This window comes from Miscanthus floridulus, chromosome 8 (assembly GCF_019320115.1).
Source record: "Miscanthus floridulus cultivar M001 chromosome 8, ASM1932011v1, whole genome shotgun sequence".
In the NCBI taxonomy this organism is placed as follows: Eukaryota; Viridiplantae; Streptophyta; class Magnoliopsida; order Poales; family Poaceae; genus Miscanthus; species Miscanthus floridulus.
The window spans coordinates 153,138,071-153,163,877 of NC_089587.1; the positions used below are offsets into that span (position 1 = coordinate 153,138,071).

The following is a 25,807-nucleotide window of genomic DNA, read 5'->3' on the forward strand; positions in this document are numbered from 1 at the left end:
CGCTCAGCGGAGGAGTTGCCGGCAGCGAGGAAGAAGACGATGCAACTCGAGTTCCTGACTTAGACTAGCTGAATTGGTGGGTTGGCTGGATGCGCAAGGATACGGCGAAGCTGGAGCATGCTTTGCCGAGATGGCAACGGCGCTAAGTCGACGGCGAGAGCTCGACAGAGCTGCGGCGGTGGCGACGGGAAAAACAGAGGAAGAAGAAAAACGACGACGACGGCGCCTCGGTTCAAATAACACGGCTCAGAAGCACAAGGAAGCTGCGCTGTGGCCTTCACCGCGCCAGCGCAACGCCAAAGACGGCCACGACCGCGCCTGGAAGCAAACCGAAGATCGCCGGCCATGTAGCTTCGGCGGTGGACACTGTTCATCCAAATTACAGAATTGTCATTCGCCAAAATTCACCAATTACTCTCAAATTTTCATAACAACTCAAAAATCTCCAAAAACAAAAGTTGTTCAAAATCAAAAGTTCTACAACTTTGCTTTTATAACCATCTTCTAATTCGGTCTAGATTTTGAAATGATCTTTTAAATTCAAATAGGGGATATTTAACGAATTACGCCTTTTTGAATTACTCAAAATTTTTCTAAACAACTTGAAAAACTCCAAAAATAAACTTTGCTTAACTTGCCAAGCTCTACACTTTTGCTTTTGGGATCAACCCCAAAATATGCTTAGATTTTGAAATGGATTTTCAGGGTAGGATTTAAATGCTGAAAATCGGGGTTTTCTCCAAAAATTCAAAAATCCAAACAAACTTTAAATTTAAGTCAAACAATACAATTCAACACATACCACATGAATATAAACTCGTTTTAGTGTATGCATCTCAAAGTTTTCACCAAATGCCCAATGCTTTGCAATGCATATGATGATATGTCAGGTTTTAGTATTTTAAACACCTGAGGTGTTACAATCCTTCCCCCTAAAAGAAATCTCGCCCCGAGATTCAAAGCCATAGAGTAAGTAATGGAAAAGGAAATGTGTCGTGAGAACACATACCAAATCTGTCCATAAAACAGCTGAGGTCCTTATACAAAACACAACTTGTACAACCGAACTCAACTAACATTACTCTATTCTATATTGACGCTAGAAATTCGGGAAACTTTTCTAACAAGTAATCTTCTGATTCCCAAGTAGCTTCCTCTTCTGAATGTTGATTCCATTGTATTTTATAGAACTTGATTGTCCGTCTTCGAGTAACACGATCTTTCTGATCTAACACTCGGATAGGATATTCGGAATAAGTTAAATCCGGTTCTAGTTCCACTCCTTCAACTTCAACATTCTGTTCAGGCACTCGGAGACACTTCTTCAATTGAGAAACATGGAACACATCATGCACAGCTGTGAGATGTTCAGGTAATTTCAAGCGATATGCCACTTTTCCATACCTCTCCAAAATTTGATATGGTCCAATGTATCGGGGTGCCAACTTTCCTTTAACACCAAAACGGTTAACTCCCTTCATTGGTGATACTTTCAGATATACAAAATCTCCTTTGTTAAATACCAATGGTCTCCGTCGTCTATCCGCATAACTCTTTTGGCGGGACTGAGCTATCTTCAAATTACTCTGTATTTGCCTAACCTTGTCTTCTGTTTCTTTCACAAGATCAATTCCAAAGAATCTTCTTTCTCCAGGCTCAGACCAACTCAATGATGTTCTGCATCTACGACCATAGAGTGCTTCAAATGGAGCCATTCTAATGCTTTCCTGATAACTATTGTTGTATGAGAACTCGGCTAAAGGTAAGCATTCATCCCACTTTTTGGAATAGTTAAGGACACAACACCTTAACATATCTTCAAGTACTTGATTGACTCTTTCAGTCTGTCCATCAGTCTGCGGACTAATTTTTGTTATATAATATACATCATAGAGGATTTGGCACATGTTTACTGTAGCACTATATTGTCAAATCATGGACTAATTAGGCTTAAAAGATTCGTATCGCAAATTAGTTGCAAACTGTGCAATTAGTTTCGTAATTAGTCTATATTTAATACTCTATGCATGTATCGTACATTCAATGGGACGGCGACTAAAGTTTAGGAGAAGAAACCAAATACCCCCTAAAAGCGGTGTCAAACCACCGAATAGTTTGCAACATGGCCGGCGGTGGCTAAGGCCCCGTTTAGATGCAAGCCAAAAACCAAAAATTTTTAAGATTCTCCGTCACATCAAATCTTGCGGCACATGCATGGAGTACTAAATGTAGACGAAAAAAAACTAATTACACAGTTAGCCGAGAAATCATGAGATGAATCTTTTAAGCCTAAATAGTCTATAATTAGACAATTTTTGCCAAATACAAACGAAAGTGCTACGGTGACCAAAAGCCAAAAATTTTTGAAACTAAATGGGGCCTAAGCTCTATGGTAGTTCGGCTGGTTGACATGGTTGAGGTTGGTGAAGGAAAGGAGCGAGGACAGACAATGCAGAAATTCCTAGAGGGGTTCGGTCGTTGTCGACCCCACGCACCCTGAGGTCAGCCGGTGTTTGACACCGTACACGTCAAAACTTGCAGTGGTGGCTATGAGGTGCGGCACCGAGGAATGTCCCCTACGGTACCATGGTCCTTTCCAAAAGATGGTCTCTGTGAAAATTGTAAAAGGTGAGTCGTCCACTTCAAGCTATATGGTCTAGTTTCTATGTACGAAGAAGCAATATTTAGATGCCAGAGCCTTGAAATCACCCATGGTAGAGCTTCCTGGAAACATCATGTAGATGCTTCGTCCCTGTACTGACAAGGAGGTTATTGCACATACATCAGGGGGGAGGCCTCCTTTTTCATGAAAGAAAAAGCACATGAATAGGAAAAATATTGAAGTTACACAGTAATGCATTTGTAAAACAGAGGATTAGAAAACACATAAATTTAAAAAGGAATGATTATTTAGATAGACCGTAGCAACGGCGTAGGATTTTTACCAAGAGGTTTGAGTGGATGCTAAATTTCCTGTAGTTTTTCTCTAAAATAGCATTCAAAGGAAATTCTCCTACACTATTCTATGTTCCATTCCTGTGAACCAAAGGCACGAACAATAGCAATTCCTATAGTATTCTCAATCTTATGTTTTTCCTCTATTTTTCCTATAAACCAAAGGAGGCCGAGACCTGATTTTTTTTAGTAGTCAATTTTTCCTTTTTCATTTTCTTCTCTCTTCTCAGTGTATCTAGAGTAAGTGGTAAATCAGCTGTAAGTGGAGCTGACCATTTGACCAGTTTTTGTTTCTTTTGTTTTTTCTCTACTAATAAAAATGCTGCAAAATTTTGCCATCCGTTCAAAAAATATAATATAAAAGTATTTTTTTTGTTTTGTTTTGAAGCCTCTTTTCTAGGTCTAACTTTATCATTTGTTCATGCGCATAGATACGTGTGCATAAATCACTCACGTCATATGCACACAAATAAATCTACAGCTATACTTAGATCAGCCGACTGTGTCTTTAGAGAGATCACCAGGACTGTCAATGGCTATGTGGGCAATGTGTACCCTCGGAATTCTAGGACTTATCATATGGTAAACCAAATGATGCATGCAACCCTTCTTGGCTACCATATTTGGGTTACCAGTAGAAATTAATGGTAGGTATACATGTGAATGCTGTCTTTCTAAACTGAATTGGAGGGTTAGTTCACTTAGGATCTCTTATAATTTAGAACAAATTCTAAATGCTTACATACCTTATATTGCATGACGAAGGGAGTATGTTGCTGGTAGATGTGGATAAGTTTTTGGAAAACAAAATAGATATATTACTAAATTGATGGTTAGATCTTTATGTTTTTTGGGAATTTATAGGATCTATTTTTTATCCCATCTGATGTGGTTTGATAGAGCCTTTAATTAGTAATAGTAACATGAAATTAATTAGTAATAATAGCAAGATAGCATCCCTATACCATGTTGAACATGAAGTTTGCTACTACTGGACTATACTAATCTGAATTCTACGGGCGAATTTAGCCATGTTTACCGGGGTCCGTCGACCCCGATAACATATGCAAATCCTTTAACAAAATACTAGTATAAATCTAAAAAAAATCATGTTATGCAATGAAGTTAATTTTGATGGCCCCGATGATGTTTTTGGCTATATTTGCCCCTGTTCTGTCACTAATCTTAAATTCTGAAACAACAGAGTGACGGCCACTGAGATATTTCTATGAGTGCGGAACCCGAGTGAACCCTCTTGTGGCGTGACAAATGCGATCGTCCTTTACGCACTACTACTCCTTTACCTGTCACTTCAAGAGAAAAGATTTCAAGTACGTGCATCACGGTACGTGCGCACCCGTTTTGATTGCTTTTTTGGCCCTGTGGTGATCGAAGCTAAGGCCGGAGCAGCACTGACGTGTCAACAGATAACGAGCCGGGTGCACCGACGTGTCTACCGCTGGCCACTTTGAGAGGCTCCACGTAGGAGAGAGCATGCCATGTCAGCCGAGCGAGCAGTAGGATGTGCCTGTGTCTGTGTGGATTCAGATTTTCCCGGGATTTAGGTGTAGCCGTGGAGGATTAGACGATAAGGGGCAGACCTAATGTGCATGAAATGGCGGGTCCCGGCTTTATTAATCTCGTGGGCGGAAGCATGCATGTAGCAGCGGGCAGCAGGTAGTGCGCCTGCCGAACTTGGAATTTTGCGAGTTTTTTCGAGTCCAGAATAGGCTTGTGTTGACCTAAGATGCATGTACATACAGCTGACAGAATTTTGACTGAAACAGGTTGAAAAACATTATTCTTGCTGAATTGTTGTGAGAGAAAAATATTGCTCTGGCTGAAAAAAAAACCCAAACAAGCCGAATATGAAGTAAGCCGAACGGAACCATGGTGACAACTGATAACGTAGTTTTCCTCTCGGGATAAACAGTTGATAACAACAGTCAACAGCGGTGAGAGATATTTGGTTTTTGACAACACAGAACTTAATTTGCAGCAGCAGAAGCTGAAGATGAAGAAACTCACAAAATGAGGGCATGGATGCATGCCAATGCAATCGCCGCTTGCCATGTGCTCATGTAGTCCAACCCAGCTCACGAGCACCTCCGACTAGGCTCCGGTTAGCGGCCTCCAAGGCGTACCGGGACACGGCAGGCCGGCAGCTGCTGGTGAAGAGTATACATGGTCAAAGCGAAGCTTCTAGTGTCAAGTGACTCAGTGATGTCTCGAAAGTTCAGGCCTATGATCTGTCCATCCGGCCAACTTGTCTATGCACGCACACAACAAGAGCACACAAACAAATAGTTGTAGCAACATCAAGCGGCGTGCGTGTCTAAATATTCCCTCACTCCTACTAAAAGAGTTGCGGGTTAAACTTTCTTAAATTTAACTATATTTATAGAAAATATTATATTTTATATTTTAAATAAATTTATTATAAAAATATACTCAACGATCTACTTAGTGATACTAATCATGTACCATATATATTAAGTGAAATTTTACGGCGCTTGGAAATAATAAGAGCCATTCGTTTCGCTAGATTTGATGATTAAAAAATGGGAGGAACCAGATGGTAAGAACTTAAGTTGTGAGCTGGAACCAAAAGATACGTGAACCCGGAACTGATTTTTAATTAAATTTAGAGGGTATAACAGTATTTTGATGTCTCAGTAGTTGCTTCTCTTAAGAAAAAAAAACTGCTTCTCTAAAACGCCGATGAACTTGTCAAAACTGCTGGGCCGTCGAGGGAAACTCGGGGCTGCGATGCTTGCTACCGTCGGACCCGTCGGGCTATCGGGCGCTCCTTGTCCAGATGAAGTTGCCGGTGGGCTGCCAAACTGCGGTTGCGGCTGTGCTTGATCTTCGCCGTGGGTCACATATGTACGATATGGTGGCGCCGTTCTTGCCGTTCATGACGCACACGCGGCAGCCGGAGTTAGACATGGGGCCGTCGTTAATCACCGCGGCTGTGAACATCTTGCCGAACTCAGTTGTTCTGCTTGAAGCCTTCATCACCGGGCTGCCACTGCTTGCTTCCCATGCCTACTATCAGATGCCTTGCCGCTTGCTGCCGCCTGCCGGGCCGCTGTTGCCGCGCGCCCGCGCCGCGCTGGCCTCTCTTTCTTGCTGGCCGTATTGCACTTGCATCTAATCTACAGCCATGCAGAATAAAGATAAGATGCAATCTAAAATAAGTGAAATTGTGTACAGGAGAGGGAAAGTACTAAACTACCTTTAAGCACAATTAATTATTTTTTAATTAATAGCCGTGGTAAATAATTACTAGTGGTTCTTCCCGAGCACAGTAACAAAGCTCATATATTAATATTTTATATATATATTTAGTTAAAGTTAGAAATATTGAGCTTCTTGAAAAACGAGAATGATACATTTTATTGAATGGATAGAGTACTCATTGCTCTAACCTATTTCGTGTGACGCATATCTGTTATCCTTCTCCTAGGAGAAAGGCATGTCCTCCACCTGCCATCCGATCGAGATCTATTAGTACAGTATAGCCATGCCTAATATTACCCTCTCCGTTCTAAATTATAAATTATTTTAGCTTTTATGGATTCATGGCTTTTGCTATGTACCTAGGTATAACGATAATGCTTCTTAATGAGCGTCTGTCCATCCAGACGCCGCGCGCCACACTCCACCTCACCGCTTCCGCCCGTGCTGCTCGCTCCTGCCCGTGACGCGCGCCTTGCCCGCGACACTTGCTCCCTCCCGTCGCTCACCGGAGCCATCGCGGATTCGACCCGCATGTCGCGCGGCCCATCCGCCACGGTCATCCCTCGCCGCACCCTCATCCTGCGCGCGCTGCCTCTACTCTCCCCATCTCTCGCTCTCTATCTTGCATCCGTCGACAGCAGAGTGCCTCCCCGGTCTCTTCCCCAACCCCCAACGCTACCAGGATGCCTCGCCGCAGCCGCCCCTGCCGATGGCTGCTAGGCACACGTGCCGAGGCATCTCAGGTCGTCCCTGGTCGAGCCAAGGGAACCCACGACCGCGCCCGGGATGCCAGTGGTGCTCGTGCGCCGCCGGTTCCCACCCCGACGACGGAATCGACCGGCCCAGGCCTTCCCTCCCCTATATTATAAATGTATGTTTCAAGTGTTTCAGATATTTCAGAGGTATATTGCAGTTGTTTCATATAGATGTTGCAAAAGTAGATCAAGATGCTTCACATGTTGTAAGTGTTTCAGAGACATGTTGCAAACGTTTGTTCAAAATGTTTCATCTGTTCCAGACGTATGTGACAAGCGTGTTGATGTGGTGGTTGCATATGTTTTACACATATGTTGCAATAGTACGTATGTTTTTCTATTTCAGTCTTAAGTTGCAGCATGTGTTTTGATGTTGCAAGTTGCAAGTGTTTTATCTGGACATTGTGTTTGACACATATATTGCAAGTATATGTTCCAGATGTTTTATCGTTTCAGATGTATGTTGCATTCAAGTGTTTTCATGTTGTAAGAATTTCATGTTGTTCGGAGAGTCAGGGGGCGCGGGCGACACGGGCGTCGGGGAATGGGGTGCGGCGAGCTGGGGCCGGTGGACGTGCGCGTGGCGCACTAGGGGCCGGCGGTCGGGGCATGACAAGGCGGGGTGCGCGTGCAGGGAGCGGCGAATGGCCAAGCGGATGGGGCGGGTCGAATCGAGGCGAACGGGACGGACTGCGCATGCGAGGCGAGTCGTCCAAACACGTAGGCGCAACGATAGGGGCGGGGTGTGCGTGCGTGGCGGAGCGAATTAGCGGATGGGGCAGGCTGCGCGGGCGTCCAGACCGCGCATCCGTCCACACGTTCATGTGCTAGCCATGCCGTAGATATACAACATGTTCGCTTGTTGATTTCAGCCAGGACTTATCAGCCATGGTATAATATTTTTCTCTTATTACAAATCAGCACTAGCCGAGCTTATAAACCCAGAAACCATCAAGCGAACAGAAGAAAAAACTAATTTCTGGAGTATGTCTATGTACCTAACTCGCTGGTGTCAACGAATTTCGTCGCAGATGTAACAGTTACCGAAAGGAACATCACAAGTAATTAGAAATATCTCAAACGGAGCGGACGGCATCGGCGGAGTACTGCTTGTACGGCCCTATTGCACGGCAACTATGTGTAGTAGTGTGCCACTTCGAGGCTACTGCAATGGTCGGTACACATCACTTACACGGCCCACTGCACCCTAGTCTAGTCATTCCGAACCAATCTGCAATTTCGTGGACTCCACAACACCAGAATCCAGATTCCAGAACGAGCAATAGAGACAGCGACCGATCACAAAAATGCACAAACCACCTCGAACAAGTAGCTAGCATGCATCTCGATCTGTTCCGTGCGTGTGTGTGGCTCCATCACCGTCCCCGGACTCTGAACCAGTAGCTAGCATGCATTCCCGGCCGCTCGACGCTCGTCCCCGTGCCGATCCAAAGGATGCCCCGCCCCGAGCGATTCTGACATGCATAATCCGACTGTCTCGGCTTCAGATGACTCCGGGCGTCTTTCACCATGCTTTGGCTTATAAGTCGGACTTTTTCAGTACGTTCATCCATCGGAGTGGGCGAGTGCTCGCCACTGTGCGCCATCCTATCCACCACCATTGAGCATCGACTGGTTCCCAACGCCGGAAGCAGAACGGGGCGCGTACGAGAAAGTGCGGCAGGGGTACGGTGCTGTAGCTGCTGCGGAGGGACACGGCCAGTCGGCCACCAAGAGGAGGGAACCGAGGGGGGGCCGCCGTCGCCGGTCGCTCGCAACTTGGAGTTGGCGCGTGAATCGCGATGGATATTTCGGCCGGCAGCTCTGTTGGTTACAGAGTGCGGCGTGCTGCCACTAGCTGAGGCACGAGCACGCTAGCAAGATAATTGCAGCTCTCGGGTGCTTCCACTCCATGGCTGATCTGGAGAGTGGAGACGGAACACCAACCAGATAAGCACTACCGATTTTTGTTCCCACGTTGTTTGCTAGGATTTCAGCTTCTTGGAAAAACTACTACTCCTATATGTTTCCCACTTCCAGTTTAGAATTCAAACATGTTTTATCCTTTTCAGTTTCGGGTTCCAATTGTTTATTTGGAACCATTTCTTCGGTTCGCAGGAAGAGACTAAAACAACAGGATGGTGGAGGTAGCACTGCTTTGTTTTAGCATTAGAAAGAAACGAACCATGTGAAATCATCATGAAATTCTTGTGTGCTGCACATGCTTTCCAAAAACCTTTTCCCCCCTCGGTTTACAAAAAAAGTTCCCAAGTAAAGATCATTCTTTTTTATTTTCTATGGGAAAAGGAAAGCAAAGGAAACTGGACTATGATTCTAGTATGAAACAGCGGTGCATGTGCATCCACTGATATGACTGCCTAGGTACAAATGGCTGCCGGCTAGTGCGATTAGCCCAAGTACAAGTAGTACCACGGGTTCCACGATCCAGTGGTTTCTCTGCTCTTTTTCCTTGCACTTTCCCTTAGGGCCTACGTGAAATCGAATATGCTCTTGAAATCCAATTTGGCTGCGATTGGAGCGAAAATGCCTGCATTTTGACCTTCTTTCATCCAAGTACATTTCTCTTGAAACAGAACTAACCTTTAGGGCCACATTTGTATGTCTATAATGTTTTAGGGACCTTAATTTTTTTTCTCATCATGTTTATATGTTTTATCACATCGAATGTTATCTTATCTCATTATTACTAATTGAAGGCCTAAAAGGAACTTTTATGTTAATATAATCCTCACGAGACGCATTAGAAAAAAACCTTAAAAATTCTCACAATAATCATAAACATCTGGTCTTTGATTTTGTAGACTCTACCCATCATCATCAATACAACTATTGGACCTATTCTGTTTTACATGAAGTTACCCACATTTAACCCCCTAAATTTGCATATAACTCAATGACCTATACCATTATGAAAAAATAATTTAAAGCATCCCACCCCTATCATTTTCATTATGAAAGATACTAAAGTAATATCTAAATTACCCAACCTATCATTATGAAAGATAATGCAAACTAAACCCAAGTTTGCTTTTGAGGAATTGCTTTTGAGGTACTAGGTAGGAGTAATTCACTTATATTCTTCTTGTACATACTAATGTTGACCACTTTTCTTTGTCATGTGCATTCTCCATGAAAACTCATCAACTAATGCATTTTTTGAATCATAATACTAGCCATGACTCAAGATTTCAGCACTATATTATTATGGTTACAATCGTTAGAATCTGGAGAAGCTATGTGTGTGTGGTGCAATTTCTTCGTTTTTTTGTATCTATTTTTTGTGGTTTTATGCTTTTATCTTATGTTAGTGCTTCTAGTTCTTCTCCCTCTTATTTATTTTGTATAATCATACTTTGTAAATGTGTTTCCCTTTAGGGCTACTTTGGTAGCCGGGAATCCCTCCAGGTTCCCGGGCTGTTCCCCGTGGAGAAAACCCACGCAGAAAGTTCTCACGGGGTTTCTCTCCGGCCAATTTGGAAGCCCACGATTCGGGTCCCTTGCCCCAGGAGACACCATTTCCCCCGTGGAGATCCGCCAGGCCTCGTGACGCCGGGTAGCGCTCCTTGTCTCGCATCTCGCGACTCACGCTGCAACACTTCTATCTCGCTTGGCCGCCACCACCTAGAGCTGGTTGTGTTCCAAACAGTGACCAGGGAAGGGGAGTGAAGGCATGGGGTTTCAATTTGCCACTAAATCCCCGTCGGGGGGCTTCCTGTAGTCCTTAATGAAATATTTGCCATGACATGGTCACGAACAAACTTTGTAAATATGTTGTTTTTTATAAAGTAAATATGTCGTTTCTATGCAATAAAGTTGGCAACAGAAACGGTTCCTGTAGTTTTTCTAACATAATATATAGTTACAGTCTCTTCGCAAGTTTAACCATCTTTTCTCAGATTATGGTAAGTCAAAAGGGGTGTTTGGTTGCTAGCCACACTTCACTTTAGGCAAGTTTAACCATACCGACGAGTGTTTAGTTGTTAACTAAACTTAGACAAGATTTTTTGGGCTCCATATGTCAGAGTAAAGAAGGGCAAATTCTCTTAGATGATAGTGTGGCTTCAAATTTTCTAGTTATACTTATCTAAGGTTAGTTCTGGCAAATTATATGCCTAGGAACCAGACAACTCCAAAAGCGAGATCAATGATGCAAAAGAAGCCATGAGAGGTTGTTACTAGTCAATGACGCGGAAGAAAGACTACCTGATGGCCAAGAGGTAAGCAAAATGACCATGATCTCTTATGTAAGAAGGCCTAGAACGAATGGTACTGTCCGGCCCAACATTGTTTCTGTCCTCTTACGTACAGCATTATCATGTTTCTTAAAAAAAACGTACAGCATTATCATTTCCTTGTTTTGCCAGTTCCGATTCATTTCAACTACTGCAGTTAACAAAGCACTAAAAAACATTTAAAACCTTTTGGCCACATTTTACCAGCGCCATTTGTTTGAATCCCCAATGTGGAGTGGCATTCTCACAAATAGCAAGCTTTACAAAGGCCCTTTAGCTACATTGGCTGATCAAAATCGCTCTCACCCAGAAACTAGAAAAAACAACCCACAAAAAACTTTGTGGCGAACAAACATATATTAGCTAGGATGATAAGAAATCGTGCCCTATCTGAACGTACTACCACACTAGCAATCCTATTGCCCATCCACTCGCGCGCATTTTTCTGTGGCCAATCCGCTTTCCAAAATGCATGTATGGCTGTTGCACATAGTCGTCGGCCTGCGTGCAGTGCAGCTTTTGTGCGCCGGGTTGGTCTTCCCTAATCTCTGCTTTTTGTGCCCTACGTCGAAGTCCAATACCCCCCAAGTTTGCTATATATATCAGTCTCCGGCTCTCACAACATTCCATGACAAGGAGATCAAGAAAGCCTAGCATTTTCTCTCATTCCTTTCCTCTGTTGGAAGGAGCAAGTGAGACAAACAAGCAACAAGAGCATCCAACAGACACAGAGAGAGAGAGAGGTCAACCTCACTCACAGCAGTCAGCCACAGTACCAAATACACTGCAGGGGTCGCATTCTGTCGCTGCGTTCTCACACGCTTACAATAGGGACCCAACCGGTCTTGGCAGCCGCGCTCGTGTACCAGTCAGCATGGACGCCGCCGCGAGGGAAGCGCAGAGTGGTCTGGAATGGCGGGTGACCGTGCCGGAGGGCGCGTCGGTGACCATGGAGCACGAGGCCGGCGGCCCTGCCGCGAGGGCGTGGGCGTGGCTGCTGGCCTGCTTGGCCAAGGCGTGGAGCAGGGTCGCCGGGTTCGCGAGGAAGGTGTGGAGGATCGCGGCAGATGATCCCCGGAAGGCGGTGCACGGGCTCAAGGTCGGCCTGGCGCTCGCGCTCGTCTCCGTGTTCTTCTACACCAGGCCCCTGTACGACGGCGTTGGTGGGGCTGCCATGTGGGCCATCATGACGGTCGTCGTTGTCTTCGAGTACACTGTCGGTGAGTCGACCGGCTTTGCTTGGCAGAGTCAGTGCACACGGATGAGCTGCCATACATATGCGTGCATGCGTGCGTGGATATTGTCTTGACCAGCTGGGTCTTTGCATGGGCAGGTGGCAGCGTGTACAAGTGTTTCAACCGGGTCGTTGCGACGGCGAGCGCCGGCGTTCTCGCGCTCGGCGTGCACTGGGTGGCGGACAGATCCGGCGAGCTCGAGCCGGTCATCGTCACTGGCTCCCTCTTTCTGCTGGGTACGTATTTTGCATTTGTCATTGCTTTGTGTGATAGTAATCTCTTAACCGACAACGATCGACAAGCCTCGCTCGCTCGATCTGTATAAAATCACAGCATGCAGCACTGACACCAAAAGTGAATGTGCATGCAGCTGCGGCAGCCACCTTCTCGCGGTTCATCCCGACGGTGAAAGCGCGGTTCGACTACGGCGTGACCATCTTCATCCTGACGTACAGCCTGGTGGCCGTGTCGGGGTACCGCGTCGACCAGCTCGCGGCGCTGGCGCAGCAGCGGTTGTCCACCATCGGCATCGGCATCTTCATATGCCTCGCCGTCAACGTGCTCATCTGCCCCGTGTGGTCCGGCGCGGAGCTGCACCTCCTCACCACGCGGAACATGGACAAGCTCGCGGACGCCGTGGAGGCCTGCGTCGAGGACTACTTCGCGGAGGCGGAGGAGGCGGCCGCGCGGCAGTCCAAGTCGTCGGACGGGTACAAGTGCGTGCTCAACTCCAAGGCGTCCGAGGACTCGTATGCCAACCTAGCGCGGTGGGAGCCCGCGCACGGCCGGTTCGGCTTCCGCCACCCCTACGGGCAGTACGCCAAGGTGGGCGCCGCGATGCGCGCGTGCGCCTACTGCGTGGAGGCCCTGAGCAGCTGCGCGGGCGCCGAGGTCCAGGCGCCCCCGCACGTGAAGCGCCTCCTCCGCGACGTGTGCACCCGGGTGGGCGCGTGGTGCGCGCGGGTGCTCAGGGAGGCGTCGCGCTCCGTCGCCACCATGACCACGTCCTCCTCCGGGGCCCTGGACTTCGCGGTGACGGACATGAACACGGCCGTGCAGGAGCTGCAGGGCGACATGCGGACGCTACCGTCGACCGTTCTGGCCGTGAAGCTGCAGGCGGCAGAGACGACGTCCCTCATGGACACCATGCCCGTCTTCACCGTGGCGTCGCTGCTGGTGGAGATATCGGCGAGGGTCGAGGGCGTCGTGGACGCCGTCGACGAGCTGGCGACACTTGCGAGCTTCAAGCAGGTCGACGACGACGATGATGATGACGACAAGAAGGGAGAGACCGAGATGACGATCAAAGTGCACCCGTTGAACGAGCCGGACACCGACGAGGAGTCACCGGAAAACAAGACGAGCAATAAGGCTTGATCGATAACCATGAAAAACCCTGACGATCTATTTCCAAACCAGGACGGCAGATCAGACACGACGAACTCGATAAGATTTAGCCTGGCGGGCGACACCATTTCATTATTACTAGATATATTATTTGAAGGCCTATTATTTTCCGTGGATCGGAGGAGCTCGATCACAGCCTCACATCCACGGCTGTATACAAGGGAATAAGAGCATAAGACCCGGTGGCCGGAGAATCATAGCAGTTGTGTACATAGGTTTACAAACCAAAGCATTTTGACACGGATCGTGCACAGAGGCAAGCAAAACGACGGCACTGCGTACTCTCTGTTTCTCGTGGTGCTTTCCCCTTCCCCGGCCGCGCGCAAGTTTCAATTTTTCTTGTGCACGTTGTTGCATCACAGCAGCGCCACTCACTAGGGGGGACGGGGACCTAATGCCGGTGCACGCGCATTGCCTCACGATCGCCACACCATGGCTCGCAGATTACAGGATGAAGGACAGAAAAGGTGATGGCAGCGTGCCGCAATTCATCATTTGTTTTCTTGAAAACATAGGGCACCTTGGAGAGACTAGTCAATAAGATATTAGGAATGTCAAAGTCACCGCATGACTCGTCCTCTGTCAAAGACACATCTCACACCAGTAAAAAAAAAAATAGCTGAAAATGCAATCACACACTCTGAATAATGAAACTAGGAAGGGCACTCAAAAGTTGGAGTATGCGCAATATTGGGAGCGTCCGCCTGCAACTTGCCATTGCGCGCGAGGTCATCCTGTGTTTGGACTGCGCGCAGGATCGAAGATCACTGTCGACTGAGGAGCGTGCGCTACGAAAGGACATGAAATGCAAATGTCTTGGCCTTGCGTCCCTCATACGGACAATTGCCAGGCAGCACTCTAGGTTGTTGTTCCTTGCCGATGGGGACGCAAACACGAGGTTCTTCCACCTTCAGGCTTGCCACCGCAGTCAAAAGCATCACATCGCCTCGCTCACGGTCCAGGGACATGAACTTGTCATCAGAGAGCAATTGGCGGAAGCACTGTTTGAACATTACAACGGACTGCTCGGCACTCCATTCCAACGACCGGCCTCTGTGAACTTTGATGGCCTGGGGTTGGACCAACATGATTTATCCATGCTGGATGTATGCTTCTCAGAGTTTGAGATCTGGGCGACCATCAAGGAGTTGCCGTCGGACAAGGCTCCGGGGCCGGATGGCTTCACCGGGCTGTTCTACAAAGTTGCCTGGCCGATCATCAAGCAGGACGTCCTCAACGCTTTCAACGCGTTCTGGTCGCTGGACGGCCGCAGCTTCCATTTAATCAATGATGCCTTCATGGTCCTAATTAAAAAGAAGAATGCAGCCCAGGAGATCGGCGACTACCGTCCGATCAGCCTAATGCACAGCTTTGGGAAGCTTATTGCCAAGTGCCTTGCCCGTCGGCTAGCTCTTGTGCTGAATGATCTAGTGCACCCATGCCAGAGCGCGTTCATCCAGGGACGCTCCATACATGATTCCTTCAGAGGCGTTCAGCTGACCTGCAAGACTTTGCACCAGAAGAAACAAAGCTGCATTCTTCTGAAGATTGATATTGCGAAAGCCTTCGATTCCCTCTGTTGGCCTTTTCTTTTGGAGGTCCTTCAGCGGCTCGGGTTCAGTCAGCGATGGAGGAACTGGATGTCCATCATCCTTGCATCAGCAAGCACCAGGGTCCTCCTCAACGGCAAACCGGGCAACCGCATCTGCCATGCCAGAGGCTTGCGGCAAGGCGACCCACTGTCACCGATGTTGTTCGTCCTAGCTATGGAGGTGCTTGGTGGACTCATCAGGTGGGCTGAGTCCCAGTCCTTCCTCTCACCTATCCGGTGCGCCGCGGTGCGCACAAGGGTGTCGCTATACGCGGACGACGTCGTCGTGTTCATTAAGCCAGGATTGAATGACATCGTCGCCATCAAAACCATCCTGCAGATCTTCGGCGATGCGTCGGGTTTGTACACTAACTTGGGCAAGAGCGTCGCCAACCTGATTGCATGTTCAACGGAGGAGTTGCAGCTAGTGGAAAGCTTGTTGTCCTGCACAATCGGAGCCTTTCCGTGCAATTACTTGGGAATCCCAATCTCTACTCGCTGCCTGCGCCGGACTGAGGAACAATTCCTCATCGATACCGTCGCGGCGCGTATTCCGCTATGGAAGGGCCAGCTCATGAACACGGTAGGGAGGGTTGCGTTGACGCAAGCGACGCTCTCAGCCATCCCAGTGCACCTCTCCATTGCCGTATGTCTGTCGCCATGGGCGGTCGACTGCATTGATAAGCTGCGTCGATCGTTCATATGGTCTGGGTCGGCCTCGGTGGCCGCGGGCAAATGTCGCGTGGCCTGGGACGTGGTCTGTAGGCCAAAGGAGCTTGGGGGCCTCGGCGTCATCAACCTGCGCAGGTTTGGTCTGGCACTTAGACTGCGCTGGGAGTGGCTGCGGAAGGTCGACCCAAACAGAACTTGGATCGATCTGCCGACAACAACCGACAGGACCACGAGTGCCCTCTTTCGTGCAGCAACAATGGTGGCAGTCGGGACGGGACCTCAACGCTGTTTTGGCATGACTCATGGATCCATGGATGCTGTGTACAACAAATTGCGCCGGCTATGTTTGCCTCTGTCCCACGGGCGAAGACGAGGTCACGGACTGTGGCGTCGGGATTGGCTGGCCATGCATGGGTGTCTGACATCACCGGTGCGCAAACTGTGCAGGTATTCCTCCAGTACCTGGACCTCTGGGAGCGGGTGCGCGGGGTACAGCTGGTCGCGGGGGTTACGGACTCCGTCATCTGGCGTTGGTCCGCTGACCATAAATACTCCGCGGCGTCGGCGTATGGTGCGATGTTCATCGGATCGACCACACCTTTGGGTGCCAAGCTGATATGGGGGACGCGGGCACCGTCGAAGGTCAGGTTCTTCTTCTGGTTGGCTATGCATCGTCGTTGCTGGACAGCAAATCGCCGGATGCGGCATGGCCTACAGGACAGTGACGATTGCATCATGTGTCTTCAAGCATCTGAAACTCTGGACCATATCCTACTGGGCTGTAGCCTCAGTCGCCAGGTCTGGATAATCCTCCTGTCCAGGCTTGGGCTCACAGCCGTCGCCGCCCACGGGGACGTCGACACCTTTCGCTGGTGGGCCTGGGCTAGACGTAGGGTGCACCGAAGCAGCAGGAAGGGCTTCGATTCGTTAATCATGCTAACCTGCTGGGTGCTTTGGAAGGAACGCAACGCACGGACGTTCAGGAATGAAGCCAAGGACGCCCGAGAGCTGTGTTTGGAGATCCGACAGGAGGCTGACTTGTGGTTGAGGGCTGGGTATTCGACCCTGTCGTCGCTCACTTCGTTCATGTAATTGGTCACTTGTGACGTTGGCCTTTTCTTTTACCGCTCTGTTTTCTATTTTTTCCTAATCGATAGGGCAACCTTTGGTTACCTTACGTCGACGTTGCCGTTGTTTGTTTGGATGTTCTCTACTTCCTCTTAATGAAATATGTGCTACAGTGCACGTTCGAGAAAAAATAATGAAACTAGTTCGCCGCAACCCATTATTTAGTCCATGAGCGCATAAAGGAATGATGATGAAATCCGTTAGCTCGCTGCGTGATAAAGGATTCAGAGGGATCGGAGCTGGATGGGGATGGGATTCGGCCTGGCTCATAGTGGAGTACAAAACTTCTGCACTGAAGAAACAGGTAGGCGATGATGAGATGATACATCATACGTATGCATATCTGAAACAGCAGGAGGGAACAAAGCAAGTACTAAAAGCGCCGACGAGCCACTACGCCGGTAGCTCCGGCACGAGCTCTCGGTCAGTCTGATCCCGGATCTGACCAGTCGCTGAGGGATAAGGATTTCGCAAATATTTAATGGAAAACGCTCTGTTCGTTTGGCTTATAAACCATACTTTTTTAGTCAACGAACGATATTTTTCTCTCACAACAACAATCAACAATACTTTCAGCCATGACTTATCAGCCAAGCGAACAGGACAATAGACGCAACGCAATTAAGTGAGCCGCATAGCGTAGTTAGATAGGACTGATCGAGCGATCTGTCAGCAGACACTGCCTTAAAACTTCGGTACCGCCTCTCATCTCATGTGCTCTGAGCAGCATGCTAAAAAGCCTAAAGTTTCGCACTCACAAACAAACTAGCACTCACGAATCTTTATCCATCTTTATCCATCAACTTGCTTGATCTGCAATTTAGAGCATGTTCGGCTGGCTGGATGGCCAGCCCACTCACGGAAGCACTGTTTATGTGAACAGTGTTTTCAGACAGAACAATATTTTTCTTTCACAACAACCAGCTGGAACAGTATTTTTGCTTATTTTTCAGTCCTGCCGAACAGGCTCTTAAGCACTGGCCGTATGGAAAGTACCCGTAACCGTCGGTGCAAAAGTTTATAAGCCACATTCTCAAACCAAACCATTGTCGCTACAACGCCGGAGCCCGGAGTAATCCGCACGGCACGGGGCAACAGGTGACAAGCTCCAACAGTCTTGCTCCCTAAAGTCTAAGGTCCTCTTTGGTAGGGTTTTTGTTGGGGCTTTTTCAGCGATTTAATCAAAAGACTTGTCAAACATGTCCATATTAAAACGGCTTGTCAAGTCAAAACCAAATTAAATATGAAAAAGTTGAAGCCGTTTTAGCCTAGAAACCGAAGCCCTAAAAATATGCTTTTTCTGGCTTCACGATTTTTAGAGATGCCAAAGTCCTACCAAAGACGGTCTAAATAAGAAGGGCACAGCCGCATATATATAAATTCCATACAAGTTACAAATGCAAAAAAAAAAAAAAAAAAAAGAGACTGTAATCTTGATGGGCCAAGAGATTCTGGCAACTTGCTCTTCTGGTCCAAGAAGAATTCAGATTTGGCCTGTTTAGCCACTTCTCGGCAGTGTCGATGGCCCCCCTCCCTGTACCCCCCAAATAATGTAAAAGCCATGTGGATCAGTTGTGCGCTAATTTCTCCTTCACTCAAACAATACATTGTTGGTGTTCTTTCAGCCCATTTTTCGTTCTTTAGGGCATGCTTGTTTGCTGGACATTGAAACCCACTGCCAGAATCGTGTGATCTGTTCTAGGCGTGCAACAATTTTGTTCCTTATGTGATTCCGCAAAAAAAAAAAAAAAAATAAAAAAATCCTTATGTATAAATATAAATATTGTGTTCTACCTAAATTGCATGATTTGTTCCATATGTACAATGTCTCTCCTATATAAAGTCTTGTCCCACCTAAACAAACTTTTGTTCTTATAACTAACAGAAAAGTGGCCCACGCAAATACACAAGTAACTATCTCAACTTTTTCATTTAGACTTTTTTACTTGAAAAATATTTTTAATAGTTTTATTTCTTTGTTTGATTGTATTGGTCCTATCTCAACACACCCTCATTTCATCCATGGGTATCGGTACAAACTCCATGCGGCTATCATCGATCAATTTCTTAGCTTAAAGCTATCGCCACCTCTCTCTCACATACACACTAAAAATCCTATGAATGTGCGGTGTCTATCAATATAATGCTAAATCAATGTAGCCTTCGGTTTCCTCTTGGCCAGCCTCCATTTCTCAATAAAACCATAAAACCATTATCCAAGTTTCTTACTGGTTGTTCTATTTCTCGGCCCCTCTTCTTGTCAGGGGCCTAATACTAGGGTAGCCAATGAGGTGGAACTAATAAACATCGAACGTTGGCGCTTTCGGTTAGACAAGAGCGCTACTACGCTTCTTGCCCGAACGACGGAAGATAGGCTCCGCCTCGCCCGGCCCCCGAGGGCTGGCTCCACCTAGCCCGACCCCCGAGGGCTGGCTCCGCCTTGCCCGACATCCGAGGGTGGGCTCCGCCTCGCCCGACGACCGAGGGCAGACTCTGCCTTACCCAACAAGTACGCCCTGCGCCTTCATGAGGATGAGCACAGGGTACGACATGACATTCGAGTCAACCACCATACCAAGGACCATGTCCTGCACGTCTGTAGGAAGGTACCGTCAGGATACGATGGGATGGGCGCTTTAGACCATTCCGCCATTGCAGAGTCCGAATAGTGTTGTAGGCGCCGCCTTCAGCCCTCAGACACGGAACCCGACATAGGCATACGACAACCACTACGGTCCAGGAAGAGACTCGCGCCCTCTACAGTAACGGATGTACTATCACCACGCCGTGGTCCGAAAGGAACGGCGCCCGCTCGACGACCCCCTGGGCCCACCACCCCGATCGGAGCACTCGTTTCGGCCTCCGGACGCCCTATCCGATCGGAAGGCCTTGCCAAAAGCGCTACTTCTGACTTCGACCCCGCGTTCCTTCGACCGAGGCTCGTAGGAACCAGAAGGCGTGTGGAGAAAGGCAGGGCAAGGCTCATAAGTCAAAACCACTGTACCAGAGACCATACCCTGCGCGGAGCAGTACTCTACAGCCATCCTAACATTCTACAGTGGCATCGACAGTGTTGTAGGTGCCTACCATTATCTGGTATCCGCCGATATGGGCGACAATGCTTGGTAGATGTGGACAACAAGGCTCGGTAGCATACGCACCCTTTCCCTCTCATTTGTAAAGTCATCTCCTTCATCTATAAAAGGGGAGGTGCTTCCTCCAACAAAGGGGACCGACTCTTGACAGATAAGTTGAACACACACGACACTTCATACACAACTGAGCAGCAACTAAGCTCTTGGCAACCTTTTCGATCATTCCATCAGAGACTTGGGACCAGTCCCTCTCTCGATCGTTTGTACCCCCTTCTACGAACCTTTTTTCGGTGCTAATAACATAAGCAGCAACAGACTGGACGTAGGGACATGCAGCCCGAACCAGTATAAACCTTGTGTCCTTTAGCGCACCATCCGGGCCTAACGCGCATCAATTATAAATTTACTAGCCGATGTTTGTTCAAAACACTGACAGTTGGTACACCAGGTAGGGGCCTTTGCGTGTTCCAGATCAGGCCTCGGATGGCTAACCACGCAATCAGCTGGGTCCCGAACACACACGTGCGTTTAGATGACCTGGACTTCATTGTCACATTAGGAGGAGAGTTGGCGCTGGCCCACGCAGCCATCCAGTCTCCCCCATCCACCAACTTCAGCTATTGGAGGCTTGAGGGCCAGCCGGGCGTCTCCCTTGGACCTCAACTGTTCAGGGAGCCTAAGGACAACTCCTAGCCGGGCCACTGGCTACATGCCTTTCTTTATGGTCTACGGTTCCGAGGCCATTCTCCCAATGGACCTTGACTACGGAGCACTAAGAATCAGAGCATACGATGAATAGGAGGCCGAAGCATCCCACCAAGATGCCATGGACTAGCTAGATGAAGCTCGCGACATCGCCCTCCTCCATTTGGCCAAGTACCAACAGGCGTTACAACAGTACCACAGCCGATGGGTGCGGAACCGAGCCTTCAACGTCAGGGACCTTGTCCTCTGTCTCGTGCAGAGTAACAAGGACCGCCACAAGCTCTCCCTGCCCTGGGAGGGGCCGTACGTCATTGCGGAAGTACTCCGCCCAGGCGCCTACAAGTTGAAAACCATCAGCAGCGAGGTCTTCTCCAATGCCTAGAACATCGAGCAGCTACATCGTTTTTACCCTTAAATAAACGCATACTTCTTCTTATCAGTTCTTGTCTTTACAAATCCTGGATCTTTAGTGACATCCGACCCCTACAAACTGCAAGGGGTCAGACCTCACTCGGGGGTTGATACAAATGATACAAGTACATTTATCTTGCAAACACTTCCTGTGTTACCTTTGCAAACATTCTCTAAGTTTTCCACTCTTCCCATAACAAGTCCTAAGGGCTAGGATTTTGGGAGCAAACTCTGAGTACAACTGGTAGGACTATGGGAAACCCATGCCCCAGCGGCTACGACCTCCTTGCTCACCAGCATAATCAGAATTAATTCACCCACACTCCTAGTTTTTTGCAACTTGAGCCATGGAAAGGGTCAGAGAGCATCAAAACCTCTTCTATAAAAAGAGGAAGCTGAAAAACTATTTGCCGTAATAAAAGATAAAAATTTGTTCATTGTTTGCACAAATTCACCACTCACAAAGTGATTTCTTTACAAAAGGACTGTTCACTCGGGGGCTCCTCCACAAACTTATTCAATTATAGTCTCTACCTAGCTCTGCTATGAGTACTACTACGGCCGCCGCACCACGCTCTCCATCGGTGACATCCTACCACTTCACAGGATCCTCGAAGGCGCCGTCATCTGCAACGTCGAGCACCACACCGGTGACTACGGTGTGCCTCCGTCGAGGCGTCCAGGGACTATGTCATCATCATCAGCCGCAACCCTGACAACGGCGTCGGGGCAGGAAACGCCTCCCGCCGAAGGAAGGCCACAACGAACGATGGCAATGTCAACAACATTCGGCGCTCTCCAGCGCTCTCCCTCCTTTGGTAGTAGCGACCCCTCCTCAACACAGGCGACCCGCACCATCTCATCTACATTGGATGACCTCCAGCTCAACATCATGCTCCAGATTCATGAGCGGATCTGTGAGTTTTTTCTCTCCATGGCATTACCCTCTCTTACTTAGGAACCGATGCATTCGGTGGAAAGGAAGGAGAAGAGGTGGCGACTTAGAGACTAGCGAGGAGGTGGGATGAGAATTCCTCTTCCCCCCTATTTAAGGAAGGGGCTCAGCAGCTAAGGAAAGGCGAAAGGTTGGGACAAAAAACTCTCTCCCTTCCCCTATTCAATGCAAATGCGAAATCAATGCTGACAGAAATATGAGGGGACGCAACGGAGCCGGAGGGGCGCGCTCTGGTCGATGAGACGTCGCCTGGTTAGATAGAACATCATCTGGGCGTGGCTCGCCACTAATGCGCCCTAGGTGCAAGAACCAGGACATGCTCACATGCAGGCAACTCTCCGCTTCCCCAGGCAGGACCGTGGAACGACCCAACGACGGAACCCCCTCTAGGGGGAGCCCGATGGGCCGCCTGGGTCGATCGGGCGGCCCAGGCAAAACAACGAACAAACAACCATAGAAAGATAATCACCTCTATTTACTTACTTTGAGTGTTAATTTCTTTACCAAGCCTCTGACCCCAGCAACAGCAGAGGCACGAACATTACTCAGGGGCTGCCGAGGGTGTCTATTTGTTTAGACACCCCCTTCGCCCGACCCCTCCTAACGTTTAAAACTAGAAGCACAATGTGTGGGTATAAAACATGGAATACAGCTAGACGAACCGCCGGACCTTACGCCTCGACGGCTATGGTGTTTTATGTTCACCAGCATAAATCGAACTCACAGTTCTCCGCACCACAAGCCTCGGCTCCTGCCTTCCTGAGAAGGGTTTGGAGGGGTCCACCTACAGAATCTCCTTTGAGGAGAGGATGTCAGGTTGACTAAATCAATCAGGCGGCTCAAATTACCGCTGAGGAACAAGAACAAAAAATAGCGACTCTTATGCAGGTTATGCCAACCTCATCTCAAACATCAGGTCCAAACCCCACATGGACACATCTGGTTGGAGCTTCCCATCGCTCGTATCACCAAGGTAATGTTACCAAACCCCACTTTCATTTCAATTAAGTAATACATTAAAAACCATACATCCAAGCATTGCATATGCAAATCTCTGCATCTCAACGCTTCGTGTCGCGTCATGAGGTGGCAACCGCCTCATTCAATATGAGCGGTGACCGACCGAGGTTCCAAGGTCGGCCCGCGAAGGGCTCGAGGCCGCCTTGAGTCAAATAGAGCCAGGGGAGAAAAATAGAGATGAGCCCCAGCGACCTTGCCCGACCCCACTTAGAAGCGGATAGGGACGTCTTGACCTTTCTCGTTCGATTCTAACCCCGAGCCAAACCCATAGAATCTCCGTCGAGGAGAGGCCAACGGGCCACCTAAGCCTATCGAACGGCTCGGGCATCTGCCGAGAGACGGGTTAAGAAGTAGTGAAATGCCACATGAGGGCTCTACCGATCCCGTCAGCAAATGATGGACCCAGATTTCACACGAACATACCCGATAGCGAGCTCATTGAGCGCGACACTCGAGCCATTGAGGCAAGTGTCGTCGACTTAGCCCCTCTGATTGCAGAAATCAAGGATGGGGTAACGCGCTAAAATATGGCCAACCCCCATCAGACCCTAAAGGGCTCGAGGGCTTGAGCCAGATCGAGAGATCGAGGTTCAAAGGCTGACCCGCGAAGGGTCTAGAGCCGCCCCACGTCGAACAATAGGTAGGAGAGAAAATGCAGATGAGCCTCGGCGGCCTCTGCCCAACCCGCATTGAGGCGGGTAGGGTCATCTCAACCTTCTAGTTCAATCCAGCCCATAGAAACCCCATTGAGGGGGGATCTGTTGGAAGGTGGGGCAAGGAGCAACAGAATACCACCCAAAGGCTTTGCCAACTCTGTCACAAAGCATTGGGATCAAATTCTGCCCAAACATCCCCGTTAGCAAGCTCATGAAGCACGTCACTCGAGCCATCCAGGCAACTAACATCGCCTTAACCCCTCCAGTTGCGAAAAACCACTAACGGGACAATAGTCACAAAACTAGCTAGCCCTTGACCGAATCCCCACCATGCGCGGGGGCTCGGGGAAGGCCGGACCAGCAATAAGACCGAATGTACGGTCATGCAACAATCTCCGAAATCCCAAGTAAGGGGAACATGCAAATACAAAACGTAAGTTCATTTGCCTCGCTCTGGTCTCCAGTAACATCTAACCCCAGCAACCACAAGGGGTTGGATCTCACTCGGGGGTTGATAAAGGTACAGGTACCTCCTTTCCTTTTTCAAAAAAGTGTTTATAGCAGACCTCTTCCTCGCACCAAGACTGGCGGCAAAGTTCGGGGGAACAGATTGGTAAGACTGCAAAAGGTCTATGCCCATACGACTATGGTAATTTTGCTCACTAGCACAAATCAAAATTTCCCCTAAGCACCTCGGTCCCTACGGTCTTAATGAACGGAAGGGTCGATCGGGTAATTCTATTTTCATCGCAAAAAGGGAAAAAGGTAAGACCAAACAAATGAAACCAAATTGCGAAACAAAAGCCACGAATCCGTTTTTGGACACAAAAGTACTAACACTTGTTCACATATTACAGATAAGTGTTTATCAAACTTATTCAATTAACCACTTCTGCGAAGGGAGAATCTCTTCTTTTAGCCTGTTCGCCAGGTTCCGTGCAAGGGGAGCCACCGCCTTCTCCATCTCGTCCAGCTCAACATCTTCATAGACCGGCGCGAAGCCTTGGCTCATGTCGGTGTTTCATACAAGCACCGGTAAGTAAATTTATAGTAATGCATGTTAGGCCCGGGTGGTGCGCTAAAGGATACAAGATTTATACTGGTTCGGGCCGAATGTCCCTACATCTAGTTTGTTGCTGCTCATGTTATTAGCACTGTGAACGGTTCGTAGTAGGGGGTACAAACGATCGAGAGAGGGACTGGTCCCAAGTCTCTGATGGAAGGGTTGAAATGAGGCCAAGAGCTTGATCGCAGCTTGACTGTGTGAGTGTTGTGTACTATCCTGTCCCCGATTCGTCCCCTTGATGGAGGAAGCGCATCCCCTTTTATAGATGAAGGGGCTGGCTTTACAAGAGTGAGGGCTTTAGGATGCGTACTCTACCTAGTCTTGTGGCTCACGTCTACCCGACCTGGTTCTTCATTCTGATGAGTGCGAAGGAAGATAAGCGCCTACAATACTATCGATGCCTCTGTAGAATGTCAGGTTGGTTACAGAATGCTACCCTACACAGGGTATGGGCTGCAGTACAGTGGTTTTGACTTATGAGCCTCCTCCAGCCTTGCTCCGCATGCCTTCTGGTTCCTATGAGTCTTCGTCGGAGGGACGCGGGGTCGGGATTTGGAGTAGCGCCATGGCCAAGGTTTTCTGACTTGGTGGACCTGAGGGGTCGGGAAGCGGGCGTAGCTCCCTTGGGTCTATAGCATGGTGATGGAATATTTGTCGTTC

The 25,807-nt window shown here is 48.4% G+C and overlaps 1 protein-coding gene across 1 annotated transcript; it reads left to right on the top strand.

The window, feature by feature from the left end:
• Nucleotides 1-11,854: 11,854 nt before the first annotated feature.
• LOC136473754 (aluminum-activated malate transporter 10-like) lies at nt 11,855-14,045 on the top strand. The gene is made up of 3 exons (XM_066471395.1): nt 11,855-12,426; nt 12,540-12,677; nt 12,812-14,045. Exons 1-3 carry the CDS (start codon nt 12,081-12,083, stop codon nt 13,816-13,818), a joined length of 1,491 nt encoding a protein of 496 aa, XP_066327492.1. The 5' UTR covers nt 11,855-12,080; the 3' UTR covers nt 13,819-14,045.
• The last annotated feature ends 11,762 nt before the right edge of the window (nt 14,046-25,807 follow it).

Bases quoted from the DNA above. Each gene is read 5' to 3' on its own strand.
- LOC136473754 (XM_066471395.1), top strand. From the start codon at position 12,081: ATGGACGCCGCCGCGAGGGAAGCGCAGAGTGGTCTGGAATGGCGGGTG. The intron at 12,427-12,539 runs GTGAGTCGACCG...TTGCATGGGCAG, and splicing joins TGTCTTCGAGTACACTGTCG to GTGGCAGCGTGTACAAGTGT. The intron at 12,678-12,811 runs GTACGTATTTTG...ATGTGCATGCAG, and splicing joins TGGCTCCCTCTTTCTGCTGG to CTGCGGCAGCCACCTTCTCG.